General features: G+C 41.7%; 1 protein-coding gene across 1 annotated transcript; it reads right to left on the bottom strand.

Moving 5' to 3' along the window:
• Positions 1 to 9,047: 9,047 nt before the first annotated feature.
• LOC131730509 (zona pellucida sperm-binding protein 2-like) lies at positions 9,048 to 18,407 on the bottom strand. Its single transcript, XM_059020562.1, has 20 exons — positions 18,373 to 18,407; positions 18,122 to 18,265; positions 17,319 to 17,396; positions 16,116 to 16,286; positions 15,890 to 15,986; positions 15,397 to 15,620; positions 14,943 to 15,096; positions 14,572 to 14,780; positions 14,327 to 14,444; positions 13,314 to 13,516; positions 12,937 to 13,054; positions 12,296 to 12,465; positions 11,867 to 11,964; positions 11,493 to 11,626; positions 11,330 to 11,377; positions 10,988 to 11,171; positions 10,388 to 10,523; positions 9,992 to 10,079; positions 9,572 to 9,670; positions 9,048 to 9,184 (listed from the first exon to the last, which is right to left on the bottom strand). The coding sequence occupies exons 2-20, from the start codon at positions 18,185 to 18,187 to the stop codon at positions 9,069 to 9,071; spliced, it is 2,511 nt and encodes an 836-aa protein (XP_058876545.1). The 5' UTR covers positions 18,188 to 18,265; positions 18,373 to 18,407; the 3' UTR covers positions 9,048 to 9,068.
• Positions 18,408 to 19,775: the final 1,368 nt, after the last annotated feature.

Here is a 19,775-nt window from a genome sequence, read left to right as displayed (position 1 = left end):
AGTGGACCACAGCGTTTTACAAACGCACTGTCGCCTACAAGAAACCATTACAGATAAAACACATATTAAATAAAATAATAAATACCTAATGCACAGTATACAAGAAACCATTACAGATCAAATATAAATATATGGGTTTCTAATTACTATTATTATTTATGGTTTTTTTTTTTTTTTTTTTTTTTTACATATTAAGATACTTACCATTGAATGTTTCATTGCGGAGATTTCCAGATCCAGATTTTTAAAACATTGATTTTCTTCGATTTCTTCATCATGGTTAACCTTGGGAACATGGATTCGTTTTCCACTGGAAATTTGTTTCTTTAAATCCTTCTCGTCATCTGGAAATGTTTATGAGACAATTCAATATGGCCTAGTTCTTACATAGAATGCCATCTTTGCAAAAAGTTATTCATTCGAAATTGTATTAATATCCTTTATCAAAATAATTGTCCAAACGTGTTTTCTTTTCACAAGTATCCTAGTTATTTTTTATGTTGTCATTATGTTATTAGCCTACTTTTACTTTTAACCTCGTTGTCCCATTCACCCTAAATAAAAAAAGATAAAACGTCCTTACCTGACAAGTAATAGAATTTGTCCTTTATAATAGTTATTAGAACTAACCAGATGTTGCTTAAGTTTATGCTTATCCTCTGGAAGTTTTTGTTGGCTTTCAGTCCAGTAAATCTGGTAAATTTCCTTTCTGTCAAAATCTTTAGTCGTTTCAGGATTGAAGTCTCTAATAAAAGACTACGACAGCACGTACATCATCTTCAATGTATCTGACAAAAGCGAACACCCCAAATTACCAAGAAAAAAGTCAAATTACAATTTTCACAATAATAGTTACATTATTTTTAAATACCATTACACAGAGGTAACATAACTTACCTTCTAGCCTTTAGCGAAGATGAACCGGTCTGAAAATTCCAAATCTTCTCGCGCAGCTGTTCAAATTTTATTGCAACTGTAAAGCTGCATCAGTAGCGCGCGTGTAACAACCATTAACCGACAACGGGGAATGACGACAGAGACAAGAGGAGCCAGCGGTTTCGAGAAACTTCCAAAAGGTATGTTAAACCAAAAATTAATCACAATACTTAACAAAGTATATAGTGTATTAAAACTTAATACCCTTTTGTTTGTAATATTTTTAGTATTTTTTATTATAAATTAATAGTTTTTTTTTCTCTTGTTATTCATAATTGTTAAGTGAAAGTAAACAAAAATATTGTATATGTTTCAGCAGAATTAAAAAATGGAAAGGCCTTCAAAATATAAAAGATATTTAGAACCTGGAGTAGAAGATTACAGGCCGCGCTCAACACAGTGGCTGCATGAAAGAAAACATCATATTGCTTTATCAGAGGTGCCTTTGGTAAGTATCCATTCATTAGTTTTGCATGAGTTATAAAACAGGAGTAGCAGTTTATTTCACATTTCAAATTGATTGCAAGTTGTCTGTAATGTTTTCTAGTGATAACATCCTGTTCTTCCCCCTCCCCCCCCAAAAAAAAAAAATCCAAAAACAGAAGACATAACTTACAGCCACAACAGTGAAGAACTGGCTTATGAAGTAAATATTCAAGACCTTCCTGATGAGTTTGATGAACCAGACAGTGATCAAGAACACATGTCATCTGGAACAGCGGTAAATGTGGAAAGTCCTGGTCCTGGTTTCTCAAATGATCCCTTACATATGTTGGGGTCAAATCCAGACCTGAATTTCAATCTGTGCGATTTTGTTTCTACAACAAAAGCAGAGGCACTTTTAATGGTTATGACATTTGCCATGAGGCACTCCCTTACTGGTGTTGCTGTAGTGGATCTCCTTCAAATAATTAACAAATTGTTTGAGAGAGAAGTTGTCCCAGATACGAAACATCTTTTCAGTAAGGTTTTTAGTAAATCATGTGAGTTGACAAAATTTCATTTTTATTGTACATTTTGTCAAACATATGTAGGAAAAGGGTTTTGATGAAAAAGAGAAAAAATGCCCCCAGTGTCACAGTGTTTGTAACTTAGACAACTTGGATGAAGGAAATTTCTTTATAAGTGTACCACTTGCTCCTCAGATTCAATGTTTACTAGAAAAGCTGGAGAGTACTGATGTGTTGTCGTATAGAATGTCCAGAAAAATGACTAACCGTGAGTCTATATGTGACATTTATGATGGCGAATGTTATAGGCAGATATCACAGCCTGGAAAAATTTTAAGTAAACCAGAAAACTTTTCGTACAATTTCAATTGTGATGGCAGTTCGGTGTTTAATTCATCTTCCTTCTCTATATGGCCTATTCAGATAATGATTAATGAAGTACCTCCCAGTGAAAGGGGTAAACATTTGATTTTAGCAGGTTTGTGGTTTGGCAAGGGGCATCCAAATATGGATATATTTCTTGGGCATTTTGTAGAAGAGGCCAAAATGCTTACAGAATTAGGTGTAAAATGGAGGAAAAAGGACAAGACCATAGTAACAAGTAAAATTGTAGGTATTTGTTGCTGTGTAGATTCTGTAGCAAGACCTGCCATGCAAAATTCTACACAGTACAATGGATACTTTGGTTGCAGCTGGTGCTATCACCCTGGTATGTTGGTTTCAGGGCAGGTCAAATACCCAGTTTCAGAAGTAGAGTATGCAGATAGGACAGACAGGGGAATGCTGAATGACATGAAAACTGCATTAAGAGAAAGGATTATATACAACAGAGTTAAAGGTCCTTCTCCTTTAATTAATCTTCCCTAATTTGGAATAGTCTGGGGCTTTACTCCAGACTACATGCACTGTGTGCTCGTGGGTGTTACACGGCAACTTACAGAGCTGTGGCTTCAGTATGCAAATGAAGAATGTTATATAGGCTCACCATCATGTCTAGCTGTCATAGATTCAAGACTACTTAGCATTAAACCACCGCAGAATATGGCACGATTACCAAGATCAATAAAAGACCGAAAGTACTGGAAAGCATCTGAATGGAGAAATTGGTTACTATTTTATAGTTTGCCCTGTCTGAAAGGAATACTGCCAGAGAGGTATCTGAAGCACTTTGCACTTCTTGTTGAAGCAATTTATCTTCCGTTACAATCTCCGATTTTACCTCAAGATGTGAATAATGCTGATATTCTCCTGCTCGAATTTGTAGTAAAGCTGCAATCATTATGTGGTGAAGCTAACATGACATCAAATGTCCATCTTTTGCTTCATTTGGCAAAAAGTGTGAAACTCTGGGGTCCACTGTGGGCACATTCAGCATTTGTTTTTGAGTCTGGTAATGGTAAATTATTACAATTAGTGAAAGGTACAAAAGGTGTAGCTAAACAAGTCGTTAACAAATTTCTGCTTTACAAAGCAATTCCATTATTTAAAGAGATCCACAATATTAAAACAAGCATTGCTGAGTTCTGCACAAAATTAACAGATTATCCAGAACTTCAGGCTTCTGATACAAGCAATGGAATAACACTACTGGGTCCAGGCTATGTACAAAGTAGTTTAGGACAGGAAGAGCAGACACTATTCAGAGAAGCTGGTAAAGAGATACCGTCGACTTTGGTTGTTTACAGCAGAATGGTTGTAAATGGGCAAAAGTATGAAAGTAACAGGGCAAAGAATGGGAGAAATAATAAAAATTGCTAGAAGCAATGCCACCATTGAAAACGAGATTATTATATTTTTAAAAATGTTTGATATAGAGCAAAGACAAGACATTGCCGGTATCATATTACAATGTGTTCAGAATACAAACGAGCACGACTTCTTGTACCGAGTGCAACGGATATTGTATGTAAATGTATTTTCATTTGTTTTGGTCAGACTGCATATATTTGCAAATTTCCAAATGTATATGAGAGGGACTAAAAAGTGTAGGGTAAATGTATTCTGTAAGCCCACCAAATCTAGTTTACACATGTCGTCCATGTGTGTTCCAATTAAGCCCATATATACAGTGCCCATCGTAAGTATTGGGACAGTGAAGTCAGAATTGGTATTTTTTTCTGTATACTGGAGCAATTTGGATTTGAAATGAAAAGATGAATATGAGGCAAAAGTACAGAACGTCACCTTTTATTTTAAGTGTTATTATTCTAAAATGGTAAAACATATATGCACAGAAATACCCAGAAATAAAAGGTGACATTCTGTACTTTTGCCTCATATTCATCTTTTCATCTGAAATCCAAATTGCTTGAGTATACTGCAAAAATACAAATTTTGACTTCACTGTCTCAATACTTACAGATCGTGCAGTGTTAGAGAATACAGCTGTGAAATGTCAAGGAATCAATTCCACTAGATGCTCACAGATATCTGTGAAGTTATGGGACCACTCAGCTCTGATAATAAGTGCTGGTGGGGGTACACTTACCCTGATATATTAAGACGCTCCCTGTCATTTATTTCTTTAGGTATCCAGACTGAAGATTTCATTAGTTACCATTACATTTTGTGATAGAAAAAGAACCTTGGTAGAACCTTGTTTTGGTATTTTTTTATTTACATATTTTTTACTTGTTTGTTATTTTAACCTCTCATAGACTAAGAGAAAAGGTACATTTTAAATTGTAATATGTTTTCTATGCAATGTTATTGTGATATGTTAAAAAAACCCCAGCAATTCTGCAACCTGTTCATCAGTCCATTGTAAATGAATTGTAAAATAATATATACTTGTTTTTTCATATTTTTAACTGTGACCAGTTTTTATAAAATATTAATGGAATGACTAGATTTTGTACTTTCTTATTGTTCTTAACATAATTAAACAAATATAATATCAGAAATTAAGTGTCCTTTTCTTTTTAAACTTCCATTGAAAAAGAGGTAGCTAAGGTAAGACACTGTATTCATTTCTAATACATTATTTTGCTATAATTTAGAATTTTGAATAAAAGCTTACACGAGTAAGATATTTATACTCAAATAGGAGCCTATTATTGTGGATGCAGACACATACTACTATAATTAGCTACTATCAGTAGCTTGCAATTACACCGTGTAACAAAATGTATTTATTTTTTTTTTGTTCCTGGGTAGTAAGTGTTATTTCCTAATAGCTGATGCCTCAAATGTATAGAAAATGGCTATTATTCCCCACAAACTTTGCTTTTGTGACCAGGACAGTGATATTTTGAAACTTACCTATTTCCAATGAGAAAACGGGCGAATGTGTGTCTTTTCGTTCACATAAAGTCAGAAAAAAACAACATATGAATCCAAATTAACATGTATTTATACTAAAGTAATACAAAAATGACTACAAAAGATTTAGAAGTGAGTAGTTTTTCGAGATTTACGATTATACTGTAAATCACTTTCACGAATCAGCCCCCAAATGTAGTCTCCCATCATGTTCCCGTTATACTGTCCTTGGTAGCGGCGTTCAAAGTCCAGTATATCCTGGTGGAAGCGCTCGCCTTGCTCCTGCGAGTACGCTCCCATGTTCTCCTTGAATTTATCAAGATGAGCATCAAGGATATGGACTTTGAGGGACATCCTACAGCCCATTGTGCCGTAGTTCTTCACCAGAGTCTCAATCAGCTCCACATAGTTTTCGGCCTTGTGATTGCCCAGGAAGCCCCGAACCACTGCGACAAAGCTGTTCCAAGCCGCTTTCTCCTTACTAGTGAGCTTCTTGGGGAATTCATTGCACTCCAGGATCTTCTTTATCTGTGGTCTGACGAAGACACCGGCTTTGACCTTTGCCTCAGACAGCTTAGGGAAGAAGTCTTGAAGGTACTTGAAGGCTGCCGACTCCTTATCTAGAGCTCTGACAAATTGTTTCATAAGGCCCAATTTGATGTGCAGTGGTGGCATCAGCACCTTCCGGGGGTCCCAGCCATACTCATGATACTTCAAGGCGTCCAGCAAGGTCTTGATGCTGTTGTAATCCTCTTTGAGGTGCACCGAGTGAGCCAGGGGAAGAGACGGGTACTTGTTACCATTATGGAGTAGCACGGCTTTGAGGCTCCTGGATGAGCTGTCAATGAAGGACAGTATAACGAGAACATGATGGGAGACTATATTTGGGGGCTGAATCGTGAAAGTGATTTACAGTATAATCGTAAATCTCGAAAAACTACTCACTTCTAAATCTTTTGTAGTCATTTTTGTATTACTTTAGTATAAATACATGTTAATTTGGATTCATATGTTGTTTTTTTCTGACTTTATGTGAACAAAAAGACACAAATTCACCCGTTTTCTCATTGGAAATAGGTAAATTTCAAAATATCACTGTCCTGGTCACAAAAGCAAAGTTTGTGGGGAATAGCCATTTTCTATACTTTTGAGGTATAAGCAATTAGGAAATAACACTTACTACCCAGGAACAAAAATTGTGTTACATAGTGTTCTCTTTATTTGAGAGATCTACTGCTGCACTACTCACCAGTAGAGATACTGCTGAGTAGTGCAGGAGAGTTCATACCAGTTGGGACCCATTGATGAAATGGACTAATATACCATAGACCAGTAGAGATCTACTGGAGAGTAGTGTAGACCAGTTCATACCAGTTGAGACCCATTGATAAGGTCTACTTGTGAGTAGTTCATACCAGTTGAGACCAATTGATACGTTTACTGGTGAGTAGTACAGACCAGTTCATTCCAGTTGAGACCAATTGATAAGATCTACTGGTTTCAACTGGAATTTTTCTGCTCACGGGCCAGATCATTTTGTGCGTGAGCGTGCTTGCGAGCGCACAACATGCTAGACGGATTAAAAAAAAAAAAATCACATATGTTTTCTTCTTGTTCAGATTAGTTTGTATAGGTTGTTTCGCTCACTAAGCTACTAACAACCAAACGAGCAAGATGGGCTGAAATGACCACCTCTCGTTTGTAAACTTTAAGTAGCACGAAGTGGTTTAAAACGTCATATGTAATTTAGTGGGTGTAAAGAAAAACACAGAGTTTCGGTTTTGTCACTTGCACTTAACCCTGGTTTTACCATTTTGTTTTTCAAAGTCAGCGTAACGCTATGCAACACAGTCCGTATAATTACTGTATGAACACAGCCTAAGTTTTAAATGTTTACAAAACTCGACAATGTTGCCGAATTTGTCATTCAAACTTGTTTTGTTTTAATCAGTTTTGTCTGCTTGTTACTTTTTTCAGCCAACACATTTAAATGACCCTTGTTTGTTACATTTTAGAAGACTGTTTTAAACGTTACAATGTAAATGTTGACTCAGTAGCTACCATTAAATGTTTCAACCTTGGTGACTTTCTTTGATGCGCTATTAATTTTAGGCAACTTGCAATAGAAATGTTATATATATATACACACACACACACACTGTATATATATATATATATATTATATATTGTATATAGGTATATAAATGTCAGTTGCTATGGATAAACGCATCAGCCAAATCAATTAATATGACGTAATTTTCTAGCTTGCTATTTATACATTTATGTATTCATTTCTACATTTATTTAAATTATTTCTAAATGTATTTATGCCTCCTATGTATTTGTTTAAATTGTTTATTTCTACCAAATAAATCCCTTTATCTTTAATTTAACGAGGAACTACAATTTATCAGAGATTTAGACAAGGAAGCTACATGCCACTCGTGTACAATTCCATGCTGTGGTATCTACCAAACAAACAGGAAACTAGAAATTTTCAAACAGGAAATCGAACATTCCTAGAATCGCGCAGAACTTTCAGCAAAAGCTGGTCAGGCTCGGATGCAAGCTTAAAAAATAAAACGCATTTCAACAACTGCGCAGTGGGCCAAGGTCGTGTGCTCGTCAAGAACGTCATGTTGCAAGTTCACACCACGTATTTTTTTCTGCGATGTGCCGTTTTAAAACAAATGGTTTCATATAAATGGTGTGGATATCAAAGCGCTTGCATTCTCTGGTTTATTTTGACGTTGATCAACATGTGGAATCAGTTATTTAGCTTTTCTGTTTGAAAAAGTCGCTACACACCCTTAAGAAGTAGACAGAAGAGGAAGAATAACAATGTTACCTTAGTTTGACGACTTCTATCGCATTGTGTACAAGAGGCATGTACGGTTTTATTCCCCCCACATTTGCTGTAAGGAAGTTTCAGACTTTTGATACTGGTACAGATGGGAATTCTAAATCATTTAGTTTTGCCGCTGCTACATGGCAAAAACAGCTAAACTCTTTGCGCTATACAGAGATGCTTGGTAGTTTCAAACAAGTTTTTCTAACTTGTACATTTGAGAGGAACGGTAGTTCCTCGTAGAATGGATAGACAAAATACACAGCCCCTCCCTGGATTTGAACTAATAATTAACCATTACAGCAGTCCTAGTAGCAGGTTCCCAAGACACATTGGCTTTCCTCCCCTCCTTTTCTCTAGGGCAGTGGTTCTAAACCCTGGTCGTTTTGGTTCCAACCGAGCTCTTAAGGGTTCAATTAAGTACTTGAGAGCTCGGTTGGAACAAGACACACCAGGACAGTGGGTCCCCAGGACCAGGGTTGAGAAGCACTGCTCTAGGGGATTGTCATGGAATTGAATCTTATTTGCACAACAGCAGTCAGTGCTAGCTCTAAAAACAGGTTACAACTTGCCTCTCCACTAACTAGGAAGGCAATGCTTCCTCCTAGGAGTACATGTTAGTACGGATTGCGAGGGGGGGAATAAAAACTGATTCAATTTATAAACTGCAAAAACGTGGCTTGCCTGTGAACACTGGTAAACTGGACCAAATCATTACACTATGATACCGTTCCCTTGAAATGGCAAAAGGCGTACAGGCATGTAAAAAAAGGTCTAGGTTACCGATAGAGATCTTGTCACCCTCAACCAATGCTTGGGTCACACAAGTTTTACTGCAAACCCTCTTCACTTCATGGCTGAAAACCAAAAGGTTTAAAGCATCATTTAGTGAGGCAACAGCAGAATCCTCTCATGGGAAAGAGTTATTGAAAAAGGACATTCAAAGGTTAGCTGAATAAGACTGCAGGCATCATTTTAGCCATCCAATACCCCAGTTAATTCAGATCCATTGACCGATGCAAATGTGAAAGCTAGCCACACACACGAGACAATTTCACATTCAAAGATTTTTATTAAACAGAAACCCAACATCTCATAGCTTTGGCAGCAAACACTACAACAGCAAGTAGAAGGACTCCCACTGCAACTCCCAAGACTGGAATATAGGGGACCAGAGGAGGAGTCGCACCTGAAAAGTAGACAATGGCAAGCATTAGGACCCTGAGGAAGCTACACAATACCCAATGTGTGCACTGGGGGAAGAGATGCAAGTGTTGGGTAGAAGAGGCAGAGCTAGTTAGCCTGGAGGGCTTCATTTGAAAGCACAGCTACTGGTTACATTATGTAGCGTGCCTGGGACAAGCATTTGTTTGGCTAAAACTTGCAACAGAAGAGGTCTAGAAAAACTACAGCCCCTGCAGGTGCCCTTTTGGCGCCAGATTCCCCTTTGGTGCAATACACAAAGCTTCCCATGCAAAAGCCAAAATGGCAGCAGTTTCCTAACCTTCATCACCATGCAAAGGAACACAGTTACAGGGCAGGCAGGGGATTAGCGTCTTGGTGCTTTACTGCTTACCGGCTGCTTGAACACTGGCAACTTCCCCCTCGGGTACAATTTGGACTGGTCCAGCAGAAATATAGCCTTTGACAGAGTCAGCCAGCTCAACACTGCGGGCTGGAAGACATACCCCAAAAGAGTTAGATCCAAAAAGGAGCAATTGGGAGTCGATAGAACATACAAATGGGTATCATATATCCACTGCAGGAGAGGTCAGATACACCCTGCCTATTTATTTCTTAGCAGACGTCCTTATCCAGGGCAACTTACAATTGTTACAAGATATCACATACAATTACCCATTTTTTACAGTTGGTTTTTACTGGAGCAATCTAGGTAAAGTACCTTGCTCAAGGGTACAATAGCAGTGTCCCCCACTGGGGATTGAACCCACAACCCTCCGGTCAAAAGTCCAGAGCCCTAACCACTACTCCCTACCTGATCTCTTGTCTCCAGCGATACAGGTCTCATTGCAGACACCTGCCTTCTCAGAAGCACAAACCACAGCTAGACAGTGGAAGTACATCTGCAAAACACAAAAAAGGTCAGACGACAGTGTTAGAGCCCTAGTTCAGCCTCATACACAGCCAACCAATATGTCAGCCTATAGAAAGCCATTTCTAGAGCAGGACTGCCCATTTCTGACCTTGGAGTCATTCCACACCAGTTTAAATAGGGAGCTACTTCAGGGTCTAGATGGAGGTTTAAACTATCGTTTGACATGGGAGCTTTCCTCCCCCACCCCAAACCTAGAGTAGATGGCCGTGTATTAACCCGAGGGTGAGAATGCAGATCAAAAGGCTCGGATTGAGCTCACTGAAAAAAGTTACCAACCTGTTGCCACAGGGCATGGTTTGCAACAGACTGAGCCTGGACCTCAAGCCTCTTGAGGTGGTGGGGGCTCTTGGTGAGAGCGCTGGCAGACACTGGGTGGAACCGGGTCTTGTAGGAGTCGCCACTGACCAGGCAGCTGCAGAAAAGGAGGAGACGACATTGGAGGCAATCGCACACTGGGTTTCGTGGCATGGAGCTCGAGGGGTGAAGTACAGGACAAAGGTAGTCATTTTAGGAAACGACTGAATCCTAGCACATTAGGAAGCCTCCAAAAGACTTCCAAGTGTGTTCTACATGCACTTCCCACCAGAGGGAAACTGCCATGGTGTGTGTGTTTACCATATATAGATGAACACCAATCAAGGCAAATGCAACTCATTGCAGAAGTACATGAAGCCAAAGCCCATTGCAATGCTGAAAAGGCCTTTGCCAGGTCACGTCTATCTAGGCATCCAGGTTATCATGCAATGCAAGTCTACAGCATAGCAAGAAAAGTTTAGACCTCTACCAAGCACACATTCTAAAAGCTGGCATAAGTGACAATGAAACTCCAGCTCAATACCATCTGCCTGCTTACTCTCGTCACCCCCACCCCCTTACCCGTCAGTGACCAGGTCCCATTGAGGGGTGGCGTCCAGTTCAGGGGTCTCTGTGGCCCAGCAGTCCCGCAGGACGAGGTGGTCAGCCAGGTTCTGGTGGTGGAGGAGCACAACCTCCAGGAACAAGGGCTCCAGCCCAGACTTGGACACTGGGAACTCCCGATAGAACTGGGAGAAGGTCACATCTGGCAGGAAGGAGAAAGGTTGACTGAGCGCCCATCACTGCTATGCTTTTAAAGCGCATTATGTGTACAGCCACCATTCCTGGTGGGTTATGGATGAAAGACTACAGAACCTGGCCATTAAAAGGTAGGTGGGTATGAAGGGTGTACCAGGTACCAACCTCTTGCTAGACGGGCCTTCAGATTCAGAACGTCTCTGGCTTTGGGGCCTGGGAAATCAAGAAATGGAGTCATAGTAGTAGGTCGATACTGGTAGTCAGGATAAAAGTTGACCAACACTGTCCCGGGACCGGGCAAGTTAAAACTAGGCACTAGAAGCCATACCTCTCTGCTCAGAGCTGTAAGGATAGAACTCCAGGGATCCAAGACTTTTTTTAGAGTAGGGGGCAGGGACAGCCTTCCTTTCAGCTAGCAATTTCATGGTGTCGTTGAGGGGGTAGCGGCAACGGATGGTCAGCCTACGGGAGACACGTTGCAGTAGTATTGGATAAGACTACCAAGGTCTTTAAAATGCAGTTGAAACACATTACTGTACACTACTTGCAATTTGTTAAATGGTTCCTTCAGAGGCAAATCTTCACAGGAAGTATACCATTATCTATTGGGCAGCATGCCCCAAGTCTAAAAAGTCAGTATCAAGAGGTGCCAGTGTAGGCCCATTTCAGGCCTTCTAGAAGTGCAGGACTCCTCATGCTCACCTGTATTCAGAGTCCCTGGTGATGACTGGAGCATTGGCTGGGAACAGAGCTCTGGTATACACTACCTCATTCTCATAGATCAGGTAGTTCTCCACAATCTGAAACATTGCCATATCAAGCCATTAGTACAAAGCACCCCCACCCACTACTAGAAATTAGAATAGCAGCCCCATTTGAAAGAAATCTGTATGCCAATAGCACATTTAAAAAAAAGACACACAAACAGGAGTTGTCACTTGTCAAACATGCAATTTTAAAAACAGTTCAAGGGGAAGCAATCTTGTAGTCTTTACTAGGGCAGACATGCAAGGCTAGTCCACAGCACTTTTAGGGATACGTATTGCATCTAGTACAGTCCACCAATACAAGACCTGTATGAAGGGCTATTGCACGAGTCTACAGCACCATGCGACCATGCGGGAAACCCACCTTGCTCCTGGTCCCACACGTGTTGACAGTGAAGGTGAAGAGAGCCCTGGTTGAGTCAAACTCTTTGGGTTTGCAGGTCTTATCCAGCAGGGTGGTCTTGCTGGGTTCCACTACTGGTATGGGCTCCATGGTGACAGCCACCACCGTCATCACACCATTAGGCATGCACACTGAAGAGAATGGGGTGAAGTTGAAGCATTCCATGAGAACTTGCTGCATGAACCAGTTCAAGATTGCCACACCAAATCGTGTACCAAGTAGCCTCGAGACGATACCTACAGCTATGGCCAAAAGTGCTGCGGAACCCTGTAGAATTAATTTTGCTTCAGGTCAAACAAAGCCTGCCGAATACTAAAGGATCACACTGTGGTGCACGTACTGGTAGAAGCCTTCACCAATATGCATAGAGACCTGACCGCAGACCATTTAGAAGTTGGGCAAGTGGCACTACGGATTGTTGCAAGCAATATGTGATCAGTGGAATACTCTCTATAGCAATGGAGAAGGAGGAGTCAGGTATACGGCTAAAGCATATGTTAGAGATTGCTTAGTCAACACGTGTAGAAAATGGCAAGGCATGGAAGCAGGGAGGTGCAGAGCACCAAGACAGAAAGTCAAGCCCACTTTGGGGAACTACTTACCCAACAGCTGCTTGGTAGGAAATTGACAGCGCTGTACAGCGGACAGCACTGCCACGAGTGTCCCAATATCGATTAGGGTCAGTTCTACTCGAACAAAGAGGCCTCGGAGAGAGATATCCTGGAAAAGAGGGAGACAAGCGACACGGGGAAAAAAAACATCCCAGTTTGATGGCACACCAACAGAGGGGCAGGCTTTCCAACCTAGTCATGCAGGGAGAACTACAGATTTAACAAGGCTCAGGTTTGCTCACACACCTAAACAAAGGAAAAGAAAAAGTCTCAAACCCAGAACGAGAATGTAATCCTACAAAACACCCAGTTCAGCCTCTAGGGAGACTCTGCCAAGTACATTCCTAATGGCCCCCAGAAATGTGTACCTCATAGATGCAGCCGATACTGAAGAGCGGCACCTCTAGAATAAACTTGGTCTGGTTGGTGAGGATGTAGCCCCGTTGAGCCGCCAGCTCAGAGGTAAGCTGGTGTTTCTCAATGTACATGGCCCAGAGGTGGTCCATGTTCCCACGCGTCACTTCAAAGACTAGGCTCTTTTCAGTACAAGAGCCCTTGATCACAGGAAGTACTGGGGAGGAAAGAAGAGTCAAGAGCCTGAAGTGTATGCCAATAAAAAACTACCAACCACACCTTCAGTAATGGTCAGGCGTCGACAGTTCAAGCTTCAGCAGAGTGCTGGCAGTCTTCTTTGGGCAGCAGTGCTTTAATGAACATCATTTCTCTCAAACAGCAAGTGCCAATAGGGGTGCATGTCTGTTAGTGTGGGAGGTGTATGCAAATCCCAAGAAAGATGACAGCATGCTAGCAGCAAACATTTTTCAGGAGGCTTTCAAGAGCTTGCAAACTAGCTCAATTGAAAAAAAGGGGAGACATCTTCATGATGGAATTCCCTGGGTGGGCACACAACCAGTGCACCAATCCTTTGGTTGAGAGACTTGGTCTAGTCCAGGGATGTCAACTCCAGCCCGAGGGTCGCAGGGTCTTCATGCCAAAACTCTCAATTAACAATTGAGATAATTTGTTGAATTATCAAACATTAAGGTCTTTTACAGTGGATGGTTTTAGAAATGCACTGGATTCAAGGTACACTACCTATGAAGCATTGAGGCCTGAAGAGAAGTGTTGAATGTGTCCGGTTAATCATCATTAGACCCATTAAGTAATTTGCTCTTATTGTATTACTTGTACTGTAACACAAGAAATGTATTTGCTTACGATTGTAAGTCGCCCTGGATAAGGGCATCTGCTAAGAAATAAATAATTGAGAGCTCAGGGGGAACGAAAGCCAGAAAACACTGTAGCCCGCCAGGAACAGAGTTTGACACCCGTGGTCTAAATCAATCAGTGCTCAGGGACACTTCCCAGCCCCAATACTTACCGACATCCTTAACCTGACACACAATGGTTGCAGGGTGGAAATAAGGCGCATTCTCAGGGATGATGTTCAAGGTGTAGTTGATATTCAAGGTGAACTCCCTCACACCATTGCCAATATACTGCCAGAGAACAACAAATGGTGTAAAGAAGCAGTAACAGTCAGCAACTGTACTGGAGAATAGACCGGTACAGCTTGGGTCTTAAGCTTTGAGTTCCATCAACATATAGGCATGCTTTCATCCCTACCTTTTGTGGGATGAGTGGGTGGGTGAAGGGGACCTTCAGGACAAAAGACTTGGTGCCATTGGGGTGCTGGACCTCAGTTAGCACAATGCCTTGGTTGATGGCCTCAGGAAGGGTCAGAGGAACCCCATTGATGGTGAAGTTCTTCAGCTCAACATCAGGGTTGAAGATGCCAAGGGTCACTGTGAAGACCTTTTCTGCTGGGATGGTATCTACAAACGCAGGCATTTAGGAGGTTAAGATGGAGGAGGGTTTGCATTACAGATTTAAAGCCAGGGCTAGTGTTTTAGTCCAGGACGTCCCCCACTGCATTACACATTGGCACCACAGCAAGGCCATTAAATGCCATGCTGGAAAGCAGGCAGCGTACTCACTGTTGACAACAAAGGGGGTCTCAGCAATAGAGGGGGTGCGGACTGGCTTGAAAGAACGGTGCTGGGTCGCTTCCCACTGGTCATCTGCCCACTGGTGCTCAAGGTACAGGTCAATGGCGTAGATCCGGTTGTACTGGTTATTTATAACACGACTCTGAAGAGACAGAAGGGCATGGTCACAAGAGTAAAGCAGGAGGTGGACTCCATTAAAAGCATGCAGAACCAAGGCTGGAAAGGAAGGGTCATTGGCCAACGTGTAGATTAAAACCAGGATTTACTCAGGGTCAGCTAAACTTGTCTGGGATATCAGAAGCAGGTGTACTGTCAAAGTGCTCATCTAGAGAAACACCAAGGGCACGCAATCTAGGGGGTAGAGAGAGTCTGCAACACATCCAGAACCTGCCTGGTTGTCAGTGAAGGAACGCCAGAGCTAAACCCCCCCCCCCCCCATTACCTTCAGGTAGCCACCCTCCGCGCCATAAGGAACAGAGATATCTATGAAAGTCTCATTGACTTTCAGTTCATAGTTCCGTCTTCGGATAGTGGCAAGGTCAAGCAGCTTCCCCTCCACACCCATGGCAATACCCTTGTCCTGGAACTTCTCTATATGCAGGACCAGTGGAGTGAGGACTCTGGGTGCAACCCAAGCCAAATGTGTACCATCAAAAGTGCCAAGATCTAGGAGGGAAAAGACAGTTGGATTTAAAAACTTGTATCCATTAGGAATTTCTGTATAAAAGGAAGTGCAAGCAGATGGCAATCAATATGGCCATGATCATGGCCCTTGTTTGTAGAATTCTGTAGTGCTAGCATGCAGAGATGTTCCTTTTGTAACCTAGTAGAAGTAACTGCACTAGTAATTGTCCAGTTAAAAAGAGGACCACACCATGGCAGTCGTTTTACATGGCCTCTGGACCATGGCAAGATAGCCAAGCTTTAGATCTTACTCTTGGTACAGGCAGCAGAAGTGTCCACCAATAGCAGCATCCACCTTTGCTTGTAGAAGACAGTTGCCCGGATTGCTTCCACTTGGATTCCATTAACCTGGAAGAACATAGCATGAACTCAGGCACAGAAGCAATACAAGTGTGCTTGGAGACACCGATGGAGCAATATGGAACTCTGCTAAAAACAGAACCCGATATTTTAATAGTGCTTTTGGAGAGGTCTTACTGTAAGCATTTCTGATTCCGGCATGTTATAGGGCGAGCGGAAGAGGATCCTACTGGAGGTGGAGTTGATCATGTAGCCCCGAGACTGGGCCACGGAGGCATTCATGGATTTGGCTGGCTGTCCGGTCTTGTGGAACACAACCTGCCACACTGACATGATAGCTTCCTGGGCCTGGAACACAGGAGAGACAGCAGCTGGTCAGAAGGTCTAGGGGCTAGTCTGGTTTTATGGGACTGGGGTAGGAGGCAAGAAGCCAAGTTGACTGGGAAAGTGTGGAGTGATTTTAGCTAGACAAGTTATGAAGCTTAAGACAGTTCACACTTGCATAGAGTAGCAGCAAGTCACAAGCCTGCATAGAAGACAAACTAGGACTGAAACATAGGCACTTAATATACACCTAATTAGGACACTGTTGTGCACGAGAGACCAATCGATGGGGAGGTCCAAGTGTGATGGTCTAGTTGCTACAGAACTCCGCTGCTAGTGAGGGATTGATGGAAACAGGACTCCACAGCAATACGTTGATCAAGTCCCAAGGCCTCACTTGGTGCCCTTCTTGCAAGCCCATCCTAATAGGCCAACGTGCATGGTCTTGCAGGAATGGCCACATGTTGCTTATGTCACAACAGCTTTCTTGCACAATGGGAGAGTCATGCCTTATTCCCCAGACCCAAGCCCAATTAAACATTTGTGCGATGAACTTGGGCGGCATGTGGCTTCTAGGGCCCGGGAGACCACTGAACAGGCAGATGCTTATCCAGGCATGACAAGAGGAATGGGCCAGGATTCCACAAGACAACATCCGAAACCTGGTGCAAAGCATGCGTACTGCTTCCAACAGTGGCCACACACGCTAGCCTGTGACTAGCATAACTTCAGATGGTAAAATATCAATTGTTGGTCAGCACAGTAGAGTCACTGCACAGAGACATGTCATTTTATCCCAATATGAGCGATACATTTGATGCTCATTCATATATATGGCAGCATGAGCATCAGACATCATGTTATTAAAAGATGAGCTATACCTTTTGTTAAATTAGAAATATAGGACAGGTTGCAGAAAGACACAAGCCAATAGCCCTGCTCACAGCAGCCAACAAGATGCTACTGCGAGCTGGATAGCAGCTTGTAAGCACCCTATACAATTGCCATGCTGCATGAACATCTTCAGACCAAAACAGGAGTGGCTTTTAAACTTACTGCAGGGAGAGCAGCGTGCCAGTCTTCAGTATCCATCCCCTCCTGAGCAATAACTGGCACATTTCTCCTTACAGATATCTAAAGATGACAAGGGGATAACGTTATACAATCATTTAGGTTCAGACCTCCCTATAGCTTAAAGACGATCTAGCAGCCCGTCACTTTACAGAAGTAGATGGCTAGATCAGCCAAGAGGAACCCTGTTACAGGTACTGGGCTCAAGTCACAACCAGCTAGAATTAAGCCATGCAGCAAGAAATCTACTGAGAATTTGATACAAGCTTCTGAAGGAGTACAAGGGACAACTGTAAAACAATCAGACACTGCATTTTAGCAACACCAACAGTGGCAGGTTGCAGTTGTTGCCTGGGTTTGGTAGAGGACTGCACATCCAGATTGTGTATTGTTACTAGAGAAACAAACAAATGCACAAAGAATCAATAATTCACCTTCAGTTTAATGCTGTAAATATAAAATGCACAAATATGGGAAGCAAAAAGGCAATGCACACCAATTTGGATTTCTAATCCAAATAAATTCTACAATACTTGTAATTCAATTAGTGTTTGGTATTCTGTCCTAAACCAGTTTCAGTTGCAACATGTTGACAAAATAAGATATGGGGAAATATTGGTTGAATTAGAGTATTGTTTTATTAACTGGTACCACAGTGGCACAAAAAGGTAGTTTAAAAAGAAAAGAATCTGCAGAAGGATAATGGACCAAAGGGTGAGGCATTATTGTGGGCAATGTATTATAGCTAGTGGGAGTACAGGTCAAACCCAGGACTGGAGAGGTCTTACCTCCATGTAGTTCTCTTCACAGACGATTTCGCGGGGGTACCACTGCTTGGTAGTACTGCACGTCATAGAGAACGGGTAGTAAGTCTCTCTGCTGAACTGGTCGATGCGAACGAAACGGAACCTCAAGCTAAACTCCGAATCACTCTAAAAAGAGAGAAAAGCCATTAGTTTACAAGGCGACACTGTCGCTTGTAATAATGCTGGCATACATACGGAGCTGGCCGTGTGAAGTGTGACCGCACAGGACTCACATTGCTGGAGACGTGACAAGCAAAGAAAGAAGCCCTGAATCAGGTCGCCGGGGATATTAACAGAGTAGGTAAAGCCACAGGATGCGGCGTATCTATCGTCCAGAGGGTGAATGCCGTCGTTACCTAAACACAAAAAAGGCTTAATTGTATGTTGAGGCATCCTACAAATACAAGTTCCTGTTACCGATCAAATCATATTTACCAATGATATCGAAGCGAAAGTTCCCTCCAATTAGGAAGTTTCTTTTCGTCGTCAGCCAGAAGTATCGGTCCCGACACTCATTAACAAAGGTCCCTGCGGGCAAAGAGACAAGAGACGTACTCTCACTTGCAGTGGTTCAATAACTATTCAGAGAACTAACCGGTTTTAATGACGAACACAACGTTGGTTATGCGGCAGATACAGTGCGCTTTTAAAAGAGCAAGACCGTGCTAGGGCAGAGACAACTCGTAACATTTCAGACAAAACTTCCCGTTTAAGCAAGTCAAGTGGCAGCTACAAAAGACCACGGAACAATTAAATAAACGCCACTTACCTGGTGGCGCTTGCGCCTTCGCATCCAAAGGTAACAGCATACACAATACAACTCTGAGGATGAAAAAAAATACATGCAAGAAGTGTTATTCAGACACACGCTGTATCCTACACAAACTCGGGTGTACTCAAGACACTGCATACCTTTACACGGCAACGCAAGAACAAAACATATAGAAATGAAATACAGCAACGCAAAGTCATTGTATTTATCTTGCTCTTAATTGTATTATTACTTGTACTGTGATACTTGAAATGTATTTGCTTATGATTGTAATTCGCCATGGATAAGGGCGTCTGGTAAGAAATAATAATAATAATAATAATAATAATAATAATAATAATAACGCAAGCATCTAAAACCGCGTAGCCATTAAAGACATAAACAAACCAAACACTATAACACATCAAACTCACCCTAAAAGGAGTTTACAATCCATGATACCCATCCTTCGTGCCAAAGCCAGCCACCAACCCGCAAGCTGCACAGCGTGTATTTATACTAAAGAATATACTCGCTTGCTAGAGTAGGACTGGTTACAGGATTATAAAGCCGCCTGAATTAGCTTGCAACCAATCGGGGCGGCAGCACCTGAGTTTAATAATCCGTTTATTGGAATGATCTTAATTATTGACAAATAGGAGCGTGTTTATCATTTGCCCCCTCCCGAGGCAAAGCCGAGGAGTGTTGGGTTAATCTTCAGAGGGTTTTGATTACAACAACGGTATTTAATAATATAAATACACATAATACAGTAGCGCTAAGTAGCGTGCAATTTATACCGTTTTACTATTTCAGCCGTGAACCAGTGTTTCACCAAAAGGTTCACTGATCCGAATCACCCGCAGCGCTTCATACTATAGTGCC

This window comes from Acipenser ruthenus, chromosome 3, assembly GCF_902713425.1.
Source record: "Acipenser ruthenus chromosome 3, fAciRut3.2 maternal haplotype, whole genome shotgun sequence".
Taxonomy (NCBI): Eukaryota; Metazoa; Chordata; class Actinopteri; order Acipenseriformes; family Acipenseridae; genus Acipenser; species Acipenser ruthenus.
Note: the sequence above shows the minus strand (reverse complement) of the source record. Positions and strands in the feature narration are given on the sequence as shown.

Excerpts from the sequence above, each read along its gene's own strand:
- LOC131730509 (XM_059020562.1), bottom strand. The coding sequence starts at position 18,187 with ATGACGTGCAGTACTACCAAGCAGTGGTACCCCCGCGAAATCGTCTGT. Across the intron at positions 14,781-14,942 it reads GACCCCCTTTGTTGTCAACA|ATACCATCCCAGCAGAAAAG; the intron begins GTGAGTACGCTG and ends CTGCGTTTGTAG. Across the intron at positions 14,445-14,571 it reads ACCCACTCATCCCACAAAAG|TATATTGGCAATGGTGTGAG; the intron begins GTAGGGATGAAA and ends GTTCTCTGGCAG.